This window comes from Phodopus roborovskii, unplaced genomic scaffold (assembly GCF_943737965.1).
Source record: "Phodopus roborovskii unplaced genomic scaffold, PHOROB, whole genome shotgun sequence".
NCBI lineage: Eukaryota > Metazoa > Chordata > Mammalia > Rodentia > Cricetidae > Phodopus > Phodopus roborovskii.
The window spans coordinates 31549676-31566084 of record NW_026126410.1 but is presented as its reverse complement, the minus strand read 5'-3'; the positions used below and the strand labels follow the sequence as shown (position 1 = coordinate 31566084).

At 33.8% G+C, this 16409-nt stretch overlaps 1 protein-coding gene across 1 annotated transcript in view; it reads right to left on the bottom strand.

Annotated features, from left to right (window-relative positions):
- Positions 1–16409, bottom strand: part of Cdh12 (cadherin 12) — a 263017-nt gene that overhangs the window by 47186 nt on the left and 199422 nt on the right. The window contains exon 5 of the mRNA XM_051182582.1: positions 7940–8127. Within this exon, the coding sequence (XP_051038539.1) occupies positions 7940–8127 (188 nt within the window). The remainder of the gene's footprint in view (positions 1–7939; positions 8128–16409) is intronic.

Here is a 16409-nt window from a genome sequence, read left to right as displayed (position 1 = left end):
TACTATACTACCAACTAAGTCTTCAACATTGCTAACTAGAAAATGAATTTGCAAAGTTACTGATTAATGAGAAAATAATAAAAAGGGTGCTCAAGAACCCATTAACACTTGCTTATCGTTCGTATAAACAGTAAGTCATGAATTTGATCTCCTTTACAGTAAATCATTCTGCTTTGAATTTAATGCTATTTAAAGTCTATATAAATTTTCTACAAAATATTAATTCAGTTAACATAACAAAATAAGATTATTTTCTATTTTGTAGTCACTTGTTTTATACTTAAGAATAACTTTTTTGTTCATTCTCCCATTAACAACGAAGCATATTCACTTGTTTGTTGATAAAACCTATTCTCTTGAAATAGCACAGAATTATTGATGAAATTACATATTATATTAAAAATCTTTCGTACTCTAAATGCTCACACTATTGTTATAATTACACAAACAAGAGAAACAAGCATTTCCATGACTAAATTTGTAGCTTCTATCTTGAAAAGATTTAATTAAGTTAAGTTTCAATTTCTATTGTATTAAATAAATACACACCTTATTTTTATATATCCATTACTAATGTGTAAAATTTAATTCATGCATCTTTAAACAATCATCTATTTTTTACTGTGAATATGGCCCATCTCTCAAGTTTTACACAAGAATAGATTTTTATGGTATTTTTCTTGTTTTGTTGTCATTCCTATTGCTATATTGCTCAACAATGTATGAGTTGAGAGAGTTTTGGTATTTTATTTTCAGCTCAGTACAAAATGAGATGAGGCAAGTCAGTGTCCTTATTTTGTTTTTATTTTATTTTATTATCAATATCCTGTTCCTGGGAGAGATTTGTAAATATCATGGTGTTACTCTGAATTTAAAGTGACAGAGAAATGACATTCTAAGTGAGTCCTCATAACATAAATCAAAGTTGAGTTTAAAAATAAAATAAATAAAAATGCCTGTCTTCATTCTTCTCAGCTCAAATAAACCCGAGCATCATATTCATCTACTTACATCCCTGCTCCTGGGAAGAGAAAAAGGAAATGAAAGTAGTAAATAGGAAGCAAGGGCAGGATAGAAGATAAAGCAATAATGAAAATGTGCACCCTACAGCGCGAAACATTCTAAAGCTTAAAGGGTGGAGGGTTTAAAAAAGAAAGGAAGTGTAAAAACCAAATAACCTCATGCTTTGTTCCTTAATTGCATCTCAAAATCTTTTAGACCAAATTTAAAGTAGTTCTCTTTTTAAAATCACTTCATTTCTCAACTAGAGTTTTGATCTTCTAAATGTATACATTGTATTTAAAATGTGACTCTTCCGTGAATTTCACTTTTCACTGAAACTTTTGCATTGGGTTTTGATGCTGAGACTGCAAAGGGAACACCTTCTATCCAATTTTAGGACATAATGTAATTTGAAGTTTGTATAGATTTTGTTTTGCTCAGTATTTTCATCCAAGCACTCCTAACCATTATTTCAAAGTTGTCTCCTACTAAAATATTGATTATATATTTGACTAGGCAGTCTATGGGGACTGTGGTAGTGGATTAGTTTTTATCCCTAGTATACGAATGGACTTTGGGAGCCCATCCCACATAGAGAGATACTCTCTCAGCCTAAACACGAGGCCTAGGCCCTGTTCCGAATATATGACAGACTTTGAAGACTCCTCGTGGAAAGCCTCACCCTCCCTGAGGAGCAAAAAGGGGATGAAATGGGGGTTGTTGTGGGTAAGGGAGAAATGGAGGGTGTGGGAACTTGGATTGACATGTAAAACAAGCTTGTTTTAAATTTAAATAAAAATTATCAAAGGAAAAACAAACACACACACACACACACACACACACAATCTAAATACTATTTGTGCTCAGAGATAGTGTTTTTAAAGAATGGATAGTTCTGTTGTTGTTGGGGTTTTTGTTGTTTGTTTCCTTCTGGTTTTATTTTTAAATAACTAAGTATTTCTCTTATGAATATATAGTTTCTTCCTTCCTTCCTTCTTTTCTTCCTTCCTTCCTTCCTTTCCTTCTTTTTCTTTCTTTTGTTTTTAATTTTACTAATGGGAACAGATGTAAATACCCATAGCAAAACATTTGTTGCAGCTCAGGGAATTCCACTGACATAAGGAGGGAGGATTGTAAGTTCCAGAAGGGTTGATGACAGCACAAGAACACAACAAACAGAATCAACTAGGGGTTCACAGGAGCTGAAGCAACAATCAGGGAGCCTGGATGGATCTGAGCTAGGTTCTCTGCAAACATGATTGTGTAGCTTGCTGTTATTGTAGGACTCCTAACAGAGGGAATGAGGTCTTTGCTGTCTTTGACTGTTTTGTCTGCTATTGGGAAGCCTTTTCCTCTTACTGGGTTGCCTCATCCCTAATAGTAGGAGATGTGTTTGGTCTTAATGCAACCTGCTGTGCCATGTTTGGTTGTTATATTTTTTAAGGCTTGCTCTATTCTATAGGGAAATGGAGGAGCAGTGCATCCTGAGAGAGAGGAGGTAACAGGATAAGGGAAGGGACTGAGAAGAGAGGAGGGAAGGTAAAGTATGATCAGAATGTAATATGAGGGAAGAATAAACAATAATTAAATAAAATACTGTCCCTAGAGCCAAGAGGTCTGTATTAAATCCTCCTTTATCTTGATCATGGGCAAGTTTCTTAACATCAGAACTATCAAATGAAAAAGAACGTTGAAAATGTTAACTTTGAAATTTTCATAAGTTTTCTGCCTGTATTTTTTTTTATTATTATCTTCTTAAGATTCCATAGCAGCATTTGGTTTGTTGGTTGGTTGCTTGGTTGGTTGATTGGTTGGATGGTTGGATTTTTGAAACAGGGTTTTTCTGTGTAGAGTGGATCCTATCCTGGCACTGGCTCTGTACACCAGGCTGGCCTTGAACTCACAGAGATCTGCCTGACTCTGTCTCCCTGGTGCTGGGATTACAAGTGTGTGCCACCACTGCCTGGCCATAGAAACAGTTTTAATCAAGAAGTGTATCTATGAGTGTGCATAATTGAAAATCTATTTTCACACAATGCAAATTAATTAGTGCTATATAATTTTAGTTTTCTTGCAAAGTTTGTTGCATTTTTATTTAATTTTAGGTGTAAGCTTTGTAGTTACTAAAATATTTGATATATTTACCAGATAATCTGAGTACATTAAAGGTGTCCTTTTATCTTTTAAAATACAAAATCATCTTCAGTTCTCACTCTACTGTCTGTGAGTGTCCTATTGCAAGCCCACACCAGCTCTGTGAATATGTCTGTTGTATCTTTGCTAGGGAATGTCTATCCTTTCTCCTCACTCACAATTATCATCAAAGCAAACTGAATGTCTGAACTCTTGGCGCATGACAGCAATTTAGTCTAAACTCACAGTAGACTATCCATCATGATCAAAATCAAAGTCTTACCCTATGTGTGGGCTTTTTTCCTCATCTTGGGTCTCATCTCCTGCCATCATCCTGTCCCTCATGTCCTGAGGCTGGCTACTCAGTCTCTTTGCCCATATTCTAAATCCTCAGAGATGTTTGAAGAGATTACTGCTCAGGTTTTCTTTGAATACACATCATTCAGATACCACGGTGTTAAGCATGCTTCCTTTAGCTGAAATTCTTATTCTTATTGGTCATTTTACAACAATGTGTGTCCTTACAGATTTTATCACTATTAAGTATGCCCCTTCCCCCAAACTATTAAAGGCTGCTTTAGTAAAAGAATATATCTATTTCAGCTTTATCTTCCAAGTCTAGGATTCAGCACCTGTTCCACAATTTCTATTGAGTGATATAGTCAAATTTATTGTAATGAATTCTATTTTTGATAATTATTTTAATGCCAACACAATGAATAATGTTCTATTACAGAAAGAAACAAGAAACAAGGTAGCATATAGTCCTAAAGCACATAGTAATGAAATGGCTCCTAGAAATATGATGTATCTCATGCAGGCATTATCGGAGATTGTTTTTCCTGAAGAAGCTAGGATCTAATACAGAGACCCAAAGCCAGACAATGTACATAGAGTGAGAGATCTTGCAACACATGTTCCTAAAAAGGATGTATTCATCAAATATCTCTAGTCAGGGCCCAGGAAACTATGTGGAAGGGGAGGGGAAACGATTATAAGATTTTAAGGGATTGCTTATACCAAGAAAATGGTGTCTTCTAGAGAGAACAGGACTGACACACATGTGACCTCACCAGGATTGTGAGAGCATGCACATGTTCTGCACAGGTCCAAACCAGACATGGTCCCACTGCTGAGAGGGGGAATTATACAAGAGTACCAATTCCAACTAAGAATCTTATTCCAATTAGCAACTTCATGCAAAGGAAAATTAGTTTTTCCAATGGAGTGTCACTAGGTATACAAACCACACTTAAGGGTTCCATGCACAGCCATAGTTTGCCAACAGAAAATGAACTCAGTAGTATCTTATTTTTGGAATTTTTTGCTCATATTCCTTTGTTTGTGCATATTTTTGTAACTTTCCTTACTGGTCATTTACTTGCATTGTATTTAGGAATTTGTGTATGTGTGTGTTGGGTGGCAGTGTGAATTCTTATGTGTATTGGGTGGTGGATGTTTCATTTAGAGTGATATATTTCTTTCTCTCTCTTTCTCTTTCTCTCTCTCTCTCTCTGTGTGTGCATGCATGTCTGTGTGTTGGGTGCTTCTGTATGTATGCATATGCTCACACTCACATGAGTGTGTATGTTTTCTGTGTGTTATCCCTTTCTTGTAGTCTTATCTTTTTTTATCTGTTAGCTTGTTCATTTTGTTATTGCTTTTGTTTGTATTTTTATTTGCCTGTCTGTTTCTTAAGAGAGAAAGGAAGTGTGGAGTTGGAAGTGCGGTGATGAATTTGGGTTAGGAGAATTTGGGAGAACATGGAGGAAAAGCCTGATAGGAATATATTGCATGCAAATCACTTTCAATGAAAATTGTTTTATAAAATTCCAACAACTGTTCAGTTCAAGCCATCATAATATAGTCAAATAAGACATTTCCAATTTATGATATCACAGATGAACTTCATATTTCAAGATGGAACAACTGGATGACTGTGGTGAGTAATCAGTCCATAGAGAAACAAGAATCCAGAGGGGAAAATATCAAATCTTGAAGCTAAGTGTCCAACACCTGGAGCTTATAATGTAATTTGATAGGCCTCAGAGCTTAGGCTGTACCATCCCTCCACTCTTACAGCTGAAGCACACACAACTCTGTCTTAAACATAAGCTTGTTCTGCTCCACATCTGCAAACCCTCTTGGTAGATCATCTACAGCTTGGCATTTCATATTTTGCTGCCTCTACCACAGTTGAAATTTTATATTTCCAGCCTCATTCGATGGCTTCTTAGGACTGTTACTGATTATAGTTTTATGTCTAGTTGACAAAAGTTAGTTATCTGAAGCACGCAAACCTTAATTAAGAGAATGCCTCCAAAATATGCAGCTATGGGCAGTGTACTTTATTAGTGGTTGACAGGGAAGAGCTCAGCCCATTGTGAGTGGTGTGGTCCCTCAGCTATTGGTCTTAGTCCCTAAGTTGTATAAGAATGCGTATTGAGCAAGCCATGATCAATAAGCCAGTCAGCAGCATCCATCCATGGCCTCTATATTAGCTCCTGGCTGTTTGGGATTCTGTCCTGATTTTCTTCATAATGAACTGTGAGGTGGAAGTATAAGCCAAATAAACTCTTTCCTACACAACATGCTTTGGTCATGGTGTTTTATCGCCATAACAGAAACCAAAGATAGTGCTTTACTGTGGTGACTGGAACTTGACCACAGAGTTCCTAGCCTCATCTGATCTAGTTAGGGTTTTTATTGCTGTGAAGAGACAACATGATCATGGCAGTCTTATAAAGAAAACATTTAATTGGTTTGCCTTACTAACAGTTTCAGAGATTCAGTCCATTTTCATCATGATAGTGAGGATGGTTACAGGCAGACATGGTATTAAAGCTGAGAGTGCTACATCTTGCAGGCAATAGGAATTCAAATGATACACTGGTTTGCACCCTGAGCATAGAAAACCCCCAAACCTGCCCCATAGTGACACACTTGCTCCAACAAGGCAATACCTTCTCCAACAAAGCCACACATCCTAATATTTCCATCCCCTATGAGATTATGGGGCCCAATTACATTAATACCACCACAACCCTTAAACTTGCTTATTTGCCTTCTAAACAGGTAATTTGTGGATTGTGTTATCAAGTTCTCCTTACCAAGACCCATTAGTCTGCTGCTTCCTTAGCTTTCAAGAGCTGACCCAAAGAAATCACTTTGCTATTGACCAGTTGAACACCACTTTTCTCTTTAATGATGCTAATACCTTTAACTATCACAAGTTGGCTTCACTCACTTTCCTCAAATTTTAAGCTTCCCACACTCCTTTCCACCATTAAACACATAAGTCCTTTGTCTTTTCATTCATCTTCATTCAAATTGTTTTATTAAGGCAGAATAAAACCAGATTTCAGGTCCAAATATCACACAAATCACCATGTTCAATGACTGACACAGTTCATTTTCCTCTCTGAAACATCATAAGCTGTGTTTTAGCTGTCCAAGTTTCTGTCAGCATTCATCTTTTTCAAGATTTGACTAGAACAGCAATTGTAAGTCTGCTTATAGCATTCTATGGCTTCTCTATCCCAAATATCTGAAAATTTCAACATTCATCCCGTTAAACAATTCTAACATACTAGTTTCCACAAGTTTGATTGTTGAGATAAAAATGACCTGACCAAAAAGCAACTTAACAGAGAACATTGTTTGGCTCACAACTCCAGGTTATGTCTCCTCTTGCTAAGAAATCAAGACAGCATATGTATGAAGTAATTAGCCACAAATATTGACAGTCAATAACAGAAAGTGATTAATTAATATATACAAACATATGCTAGTCTCAAGCAGCTTTCCATATATTTGTATATTCTAAATATGGGAACAGTATTGTTCAAATTTAGCCAGTATTCCCATATCAATTAACACAATCAAGGAAGTCCACTGTAGATGTATCAGAAAATTAACTTAATCTAGAGAACCCCCTATTGAGAATGACTTTGAGAGGGATTCTTTCTATCTTAAGTCAAGTTGATCAAACTAAACACCATACTCCCTCACCACTCTTTGCCCTGGGTATTCTGTTGTTTGCCATCTCAGTTATGCATTCTGTCTGCCTAATGCCCCTACTTAGTTCTCTACTACTTCCTCTCTCCACTCCTGTTCTCTGTTTATCTTTCTAACAAGTATATTTCTTTTTACATTACTATATAGAGTTTCCATCATTACTTTCTTATAACTTCCCCTAAGTCTTATTTTTATATTAATCTTTATTCAGATTCTTAGATCATAGGCAGGATAAGGTCAAATTCCTGATCAAAATATCACACAAATAAGCCCTTGCCCTATTCCAGACACAATTAATTTTTCACCAGTGAAATATCATAAGTCTGGTTTTAATTGTTCATTCTTTTCTTAAAATTCTCTTCAGCTTTGATGGAATGGCATGTTAAACTATGCTTATATTATTCAATGGCTTTTCAATCCTCCATCTCATCTACTCAAGCTGGTATTCTTTTAAAATTGCATCAAATTTTATGCATAGCATGAATTAGATATATGCATTCTCTGAGAAGTTACAATTTCATAATATCAACTATGTAAGTAAAAACAATTTTCTCTATACCTCATTGAAAATTTAATGTCAACATCATGAAGAAATTTAAAATCTGTAAGTTGGCCAGATTAAGAGGTCTTAAGGTTATATTGAAGACATACACCTATAAATATAGTAATACATTTTTGGAGTTTATATTTCATATGTAACATATTTCTAATTGAAGAAAAAATAGGTATTCTTTTTCTTGCTTTTTTATTTATAGTTTGTTCACAATACAAAACTTCAACTGTATACCTTTTTCAATTTGATGATTCCTTCTTGTGTATCCTCATCTGTGACAATGTCAAACAAATTTCCCCCATCTCCAGGGACAATGTTGTATTCAATTTCTGCATTTTTTCCAAAATCAGGATCTACTGCTCTTATCCGTCCAATTGCTGAGCCAATAGGAGAAGACTCTGGGACTTTCAAGTGGAAGATGCCTAGTAAAAGACACAAAATTTGCAAAGGCAGAGGAATCATTAAAGTGTGTATTCATATGGCCCTATTTTAAGATATAAACACAAATAATAAATCAAACTGAACACTTTGTAATACAAAGGCAAAGACAACTTATTGACCTATGATTATATGTAACTGCTTCACTATTTCAGAAGTTTCTGATGTAGAGTTTCAACGGAGCTTCATGAGTAATGGAGCATGATAAATCACAATTACCTTCAGAAAATATTTATATAAATTATATCTAAGTGGATTAAATATTAAATATGATATTAGAAGTCCTAATACATATCAATAAGAGTAATCAATACTAATAAAATAATGTAGGATGAAAACATAAAGACTAGATAAACACTACATAAATAAATACATAAGTAAAATAGTTAGAAAAATATCTATATTTAAGTACTTTTAGTGGTTTAAGTTTATCTTTGAAAAAAAATTTAAATAATTGTAAATCAAGCAAAAATGTTCTGTAATGGTTTATATACAGTCTCCAAATTCCAATTAATGGTAATGTTAAGTAAAAGAATATTATAGTGTGATTTCAATATATTTTAATATGTATTAACTTCTCACTCTAGAACACACTTTTATACATTAGCTAAATAAAGATATAAATTTGATACCTTAATTAAAAAATGAAAAATTAAAAATGGAAATTTCTACCACCAGGTGGAGCATGTACATTTCTGAGAAACTGATATTGAATCAGAAGATACTATATAACTACAATATATTGTAAGACTCTGAAAAACAGTATAAATATACATTTTGCCAAATTAAAAAGTCTGGATTTTCAAATAAAAGTAGGTCATTAATACAGTGCAGTTCTTCTTTTACTGATATTCATTGACTTGCCTCAAAACTTGTATTAGTGTATGTTCTGTTGTCATGGTAAGGAAAGTACAAGAATGGAAGGGAAAAATAAAACACAAATGTCATTTTGTCACTGACATTCCAATTTCAAGATTCATTAATTGGCTTTGAACAGCTCTTTTCCGGGGTTGAAACTGTCACTCTTATGGATTTTATTGTGAATTTCTAGTTGCATCAGGTTATCATTAAGCTGGGAAGGTAATCAGCTTTTTTCTTGTATGATGACATTTAGTAAATCATATATTAGGGACTATGAATGAACATTGTAAATTTCAGTTACTTTCTTTTTTACTTACTCTTATGTGTGGATTTCTACCCGTTGTTTGAGCTTCACAAATTGGTAATTTTCTCAGTCAAGATGTCTGCCATCTACTTTGAAATCAATGTGTGTGTCCAAGAAATATTTATACAATATATATATATATATATATATATATATATATATATTACTTCAAATGGTTAAATATCCACCTACTGTAAAACACATCTCTATGTCATACATTATTATTTATTTCCTCTGAAATTGAACAAACTTAGAGGAGAGTTTGAAATTATGGAAAGTAGGAAAAAACATTCAACACAAACAAAAACGGCCACTTGACAGATGGCAGTGTTTTTCATTCTGTCCCTGGAGGACAGGATAAATGCAGATATTAAGGTACAACCAAATTTTTGTAGGCAGAAGTGTGTAACAGAGGGTTACTCAGCTTTGGTCACCCATTTTCTTAATGAAATAGAGGATATATCCTCCACTGGTCATGGTTAAGGAAAAGGGGAAACTTATGTTCTTCCTTCCTTTCCACTCATGTTCTATTCCCTGGCTTCCACCCTCTACCCTTGCAACTCCACCCCAAACAAAAATTTAAAACTAAAACCATAAGATATTATTTATTAATTCTTTCTTTGCACTGGAGTTTTAATGAGGAGATATTGACAAGTACAAATAACTTGAACTTTTCATTGATGTGACAAGAATTTACGAATCATAGTTACTCAAAGCTTACTTAATAAACTTCTCATAGACACAAAACAAAGCAAAGGTTAAAGCACAGATTTATGTTACATTTTTCCTCCTCTCATATTTTAATATTAAATAGAAACACTATGTGCTGGTCTGAGTAATTATAACAGACATAAAGAATCTGAAGATACACAGGATTCCTTGATGGATGAGTAGAGTTACTGCAATCACATGACATATCAATAGTACTGAGATGGTCTTAAGGATTTCCTGAGAGGACAAAGAAATGGAGGTCTGTGCAGAACAGTTCACTATAAATCTTTCTCTGTTCAGACATAGAAAACTTATGGCTAAATGTACCGAGGAAATGGCTGACAGTCAATCTGGGAGCAACAGGGAGCTGTAGATTTCTTTGGAGACAGGGAGTAACACTGAGGGTACAGTGTGTGTGGTGATGGTGGAGATCTGCTGGGGGCAGGGCAATGTATATATGAGAGTTTGAAACCATGTAGCTATAATGCAATGCCATAGAATATATCTGCTTACATGTTTCCATTTATACTTGGAGAATAACTTCAAATTATACATTAAGTTCACAGTGTACATTTTGATTTGAAAAGTTAAAATCTATTTTTTTCTTTGGTAACTATTAAGGGAAATGACAAAGTCTGAAGTCATCTGTAGGGGATTTTAGTTAGTGAAATTGAATTGTCAGAATTGAGAGTTCCCAGTGTGTGTATGTGTGAGGGCATTTTAAATCCTGAAAAGTAATCTAAAGGCCACCAGGGAACTCAGACTATGGATGAAATGGCCTCCTTTACAAGGCAATATGCTGAGATATGAATTTCCTCTAATATGGAAGAACACTTTATGAGGCCAATAACACTAAATATGAAGACAGCTATGCTTTGAAGCACTTTATCAATATAAGCTATGTTGTGAGAGCAGTTCTTTCTGGAGACTGTCAACACTGGTGTGTACAAACTTCAATTATTATCTAATGGCACTGGAAAACTTGAGATGAATTGGAATAGTCTCACTTTCCACCAGCGATTGACATGATACACTGCCTTCAGTAGTCACACTTCAGAATTAAGATATAATCAAACAAAGCAATAGTTTATGAATTCCATGTTCTTGCACTGATCTATTAGTACCCATAAAACACAAAAACACAGGATGGTGTTTACTGATCTTTGCATTTCAGGCATACACTTTTCCTGAAATGGGAGACATCTATGTTCATTAATACAAGTGCATTACAAAAAAAAGTATTGAATGTTGTGATAATGTCTACTGAAACTGTGGGAAATTAGTGAAACTATGCACTTGTTATGTCATGTTATTTAGGCATCCTCCATTTATTTCCAATGACTTGGCTTTTTATCATTGCTAGAATCTCAACAGCAATAAAACTGAGGTCATTCAGATTAATTTAAAACTCTGCAATAACACACAATTGTGTCAACGCTAAATCAGCATGACATAGAGTGAAATTACATTGCCTTGCTGTCATTTCTAGTCACTTCATTTTGATGCATATGAAGCATCTGAATGGTGCTACCTGTATAACAGAGATTAAGAAATGAAATAAGGAACGAGAGATTGTTCTCCAAGTCAGTTAAATTATATTCACACTTTTATAAAATATACACATTTTGCGAAACTAAATCACCATTTCCTGAGAAATGGAGAAAATTGTATGCAGGAGATTATGGGGGATTTCAGTGATGGATTTTGTAATTTCTTAAGGACAATTCTCTCTATTATTTTTACTGCAAAAACATAGCTGCTAGCTATAGGTTAAGTCAAATTCTTTTAGTGACTATGCCATCTGAAAAATTATAGTTTTATTATATTTGTATTATTACAACTTATTATTCAGATAGTAGGAAGGCAAGAAGTCTGAATCTAAACAAATCTTTGAAATATATTTTCATTCACCATTTTATTCCAGAAAAATAACAAGTTTAAATGAAAACACTAAACACTATATATATATATATATATATATGCATGCATACTTAACAAAAGTATATTATACACTGCACAAGTATTTGATTTATAAAAAGTGTAATGAGAAACTATACAGATGAATTATAAAATAACATAATAACATTTGGAAATATGACAAACAAAAATTGAATCATCTGTTACATATTCAATAGAACCACAGTATGTTTGCATAAAAAATAGGAATTCAAATTTTAACTGTACCTAGAAGATAGCCTTGCTTGTACCCAGGAGTTTGAAACAAGGCAGGAAATATATATCAAGCAAATGCTAAGAAGGAGAATTATTTGTTTGAGACCAAGGAAAGTATTTCTCAAGAACAGAAAAGGCTTTGTCTTTAGTCCTTATCAATATGAAATTAACTAAATCGAAGTAAATTAAAATAAAATTAAGTGTAAGAAGTAGAACACTAACAATACTGGAAAGCTTAAAATAATTCATTTCCTATTGATAAGATTGTAATTTTGAGTAATCAATAACATAATAAAATTGCATTTTAGAATGAAATTTAAGTGACTGAATTTAGAAATTGTACCAGTGATAATCCTCCATTCTCTCTGTGATAACTATCAAATTGTATATAAAAAAATTACTTTATTCTGTTTTTAGATCTTTATGCAAAAATAATTATAAGCTATAGGAAACTACCCTTAAATATTTAATAAAATTATCAGAAGAGTTATAAAAAGTCAGTTTTTAACTAATATAAAACAAAATATAATATATGTATGGAGAATTACCTGATTTCTTTATTGTTACACTGATGGCATTTATGACCTAGCAGGATACATAATTAAGCAAGTTTCATTCCATGGAGCTAAAGTGACACAACACAGTAAGGATGCTTGAAAATTCAATTCAGTGTTTATGATATGTGTCTTGAACACTGGAGCTGAGTCCTTGTGGCACTGTACCAGAGTGATCAGCTACAGGGACACATTGCCAATTAAACCAGATGACAAGTTGATAAGTACATAATTTACTGCCTCACTGTTTTGTACTCAAATTCTCTGTGAACTGTCAACACTGATGTCAGAGGACATCTCCATACAATATCTTAAAGTCTCCATGGCCCTCTTCATGTTCCTGATCCCCATGAAAAGACAGGGCTTATCATTTCCATATCATAGTAGCCACTAACTTCCTTACTTTACAATGCTCACTTGTTAATGTAATTCAATGAAAGCCAACCTTAGTTAATGATGACTTTACAAAGAGAAATAAGTAGTTGACAGAGCAAAATCAGAGAAGTAGCTTGATATTGCATATGCTATCATCATTAACTTTTAAATTCACCACCAATATTGCTTGAAAATATGCAGATTTGCAAAGATTACCTATTGCTGTTTCTCTATGACTTCTACTTCAATCTTCTGTCAACATGATTTTGCCTTGTTAATTTTACTACTTCATGAGATGGTGAGTTTCAATGGAGTTCAAAGGGAAACACAACACCATGCTTTCTGCTTCCCAACCATTCAAATGTTATCACATCAGTGATACTAATATGTCATCAGGAACATAGTGAATTATTACTTTCCTTGCTTCCTTCAAGATTTTCTCAGGGATTCTATGCTTTGCTTTACCTTGGATAAACTCAATGCTGACAAATCTCTCTCTCTCTCTCTCTCTCTCTCTCTCTCTCTCTCTCTCTATCTATCTATCTATATCTATATATCTATATCTATCTATCTATATATATATATTTATATATAAAACACAACTAACAATAATTTAAATGTAAGCATCTCTAATACCCAGGTAAATTTTATTATTTAGGAATATCCTTTGCACCTTATTAATTAGTATACAAACTGTATTAGAATTAGAATCTCTCCTCCTCATCTGCAAGACGAACAGAGCAAGAACCAGGTGGGAAATTAAATGGGGAAAACTTGGCAATCTTTTCTCTGTCAAGCTTTGTGGTATCATCTATTGCCTGGGGTATTTCCACACTCTCATGTGTGACAGGAAAGCCACAAGATTGATTGTACAGCTGTGATTCATCCCCACAGAGTCTGCTCCCACTGTCCTCAACACAGTAGCATTGCCTCTGTGCTTATGGTACACTATCCTCAGCATCCAGATCCCTCAGTGGTCCACTCACATGTATGCCTCATTTCAGGAAGAGTTTTCTGGCAGATCTTAACATGAGTCTGTCTTTATTTCCCTTCTGCAAATACATGTTTTACTTTTCTGTTGTCATGTAATTAGTTTTCCTGATAAAGTATATTCCTTTCCCCCCTTTCCTTTCCTAGGACATTCCAATTTTCCTAAGCATAAGGCAGACATTGTTACATGAGACCCCAAGTCATTGTTCAGAAAAAATATTGGATATTATTATTAGCTCTGGGCAAGAAGAAGGCTCTCCTCAACACACCTAGCAAGGGAAAGGTAATTTTCCACTTCTTTTATGAGATGACAATGATGGTTCACTCTCTCCAAAGAATTTCCCTGGAAAAAATTTTCCCTTCACCCCTCACTGTATAAAATCATGTTTATGTTTTAATAACCATAAAATACCAGGCCTCAAAGGTTTATTTTAATTTATTTATGTTTTTATTTTATAAGGATTTATGTTTTGCATGTATTGTATGTCTATGAAAGGGTGGGAATAGAACTGGAATTATGGACAGCATTGAGCTGCCAAGTGGGTGCTGGAAAGTGAACCCTGGTCCTCTGGAAGAGTAGTCAGTGCTTTTAACCAATTAGCCATCTCTCCAGCCTCCCTCCTCAAAGTTTTTTTAATTATCATTTTTATTATAATATTTGAAATTTCATCTGGCTATGAAATTCTCATGTAATCCTAATATCATCATTGAACAATCCACTTCCCTTTCTCATTATATATTTTTGGGATGAGTAGAAAAGAATATAGCAACACAGAAATCAGTGGATAAAAAAACCTTTCAGTCTAACTTTTCTGTGTCTGCCTCTCTCTAATCAGCATGATACACTCAAATAAATCATAACCTATTTTACAACCATGACCAAAAACCCTTGATTCTGTTTTGACTGTCTTCTTTAGTCTATTTTCTTACTTTTTAATGTTCTTCCTCAAATATTTTGATTCTTTGGCTCCATCTTATATGCATCTTTTGAGATTTATATTTAAAACCATTATGTTTTTTAAATATCTTCCCTGAAAAAAATTACACAGTATCTTGGCCTAGGTACATTGTGACTTAACTCTGAAATGCTCTACTGTCCCCATCCTACCCAATTCCTCTCCTGATAGCTAACTGTTCTATGGAGTATTAGTAATATCATTTCAATTGAAATACCTGTAGTCCTTCCTCCAAAACAAATAATTCCTAAAACTTCTAAAATCAATCTACCTTTTTTGAGAGTGTATCTTAGGCATCACCATTGAGTATTAGACCTTTTATGCTTTTGCCTGTGTTATAGAAATCGTTTTCTAACTAGATTTCAATTATTCTTCTCTTCTTCAGGTGACACATCTTTGTCACCCAACATTGAAAATATTGGATAGGTCATTCTTGTCCACTCATAGTAAATAAAATATATTTTTATTATACCCCAGAGATAACTTCTAAAGAAATGTGTGAAAACTCTAAACAAATTGTGTGTGTTAACATAAAGAAAGAATATACTTTTAAATTACTGACTATAGTTGTGGTTGATAATACCTTGTAGCAATCAGTCATGTATTCCTTTCCATTTTCAGTGTGATTTTCTAACCATTTTATTGTAGTTAATTTTATACTTACATTAATGCTATAGGAATGACACTACTATAATGATTTACTGTTGTTCATGTCCTAGTAAAGGTTTAACAACTGTATTAGAGGAGGCAGGAGGAATAGTATGCCTAGGTAATAATTTTAACTGTACATCCATTTCTGTTGTGAAAAGATTTTCAACTATAGCCTTTCAAAAGCTAAGTATGTGATGAATTTGAATATAGATTAAGAGGTGTGCACAATTGACTTTGATTATTGGGTTGAGCCAACTACCAGTCTATAAAATTAGGAAGTCCAGGTGCTATGGCCTGAAGGAATGAAACAGTGAAGTGGCCTTCTACCAACTACATGATTCTGCATCCATTCTACCCACATTGCTTGATTCCACTTTCTGCTAATCAATCAAATATTGGACAGATGTATAAACTCTCATAAAACATGAATGACTCAAAATTTGTCATTTTAGAACCACTATAGTCCATAAATTCCAATGTGTTTGATAAGTTTACTTATTCAGAGATATTTTTTAAAACTTAAACACAAAGTTCAAATAAACTATATTCTATAAAAACATTAAAAACCTGAGTTGATTCTAGAAGGAAATGGGCTCTAATTGTAAATTGATTCCATTTCCTTCAAGCAAGAAAATAATTAAATAAATACTAATTCTTTTGTTCTACTTCTTTTTCCTTCTTACATACATATA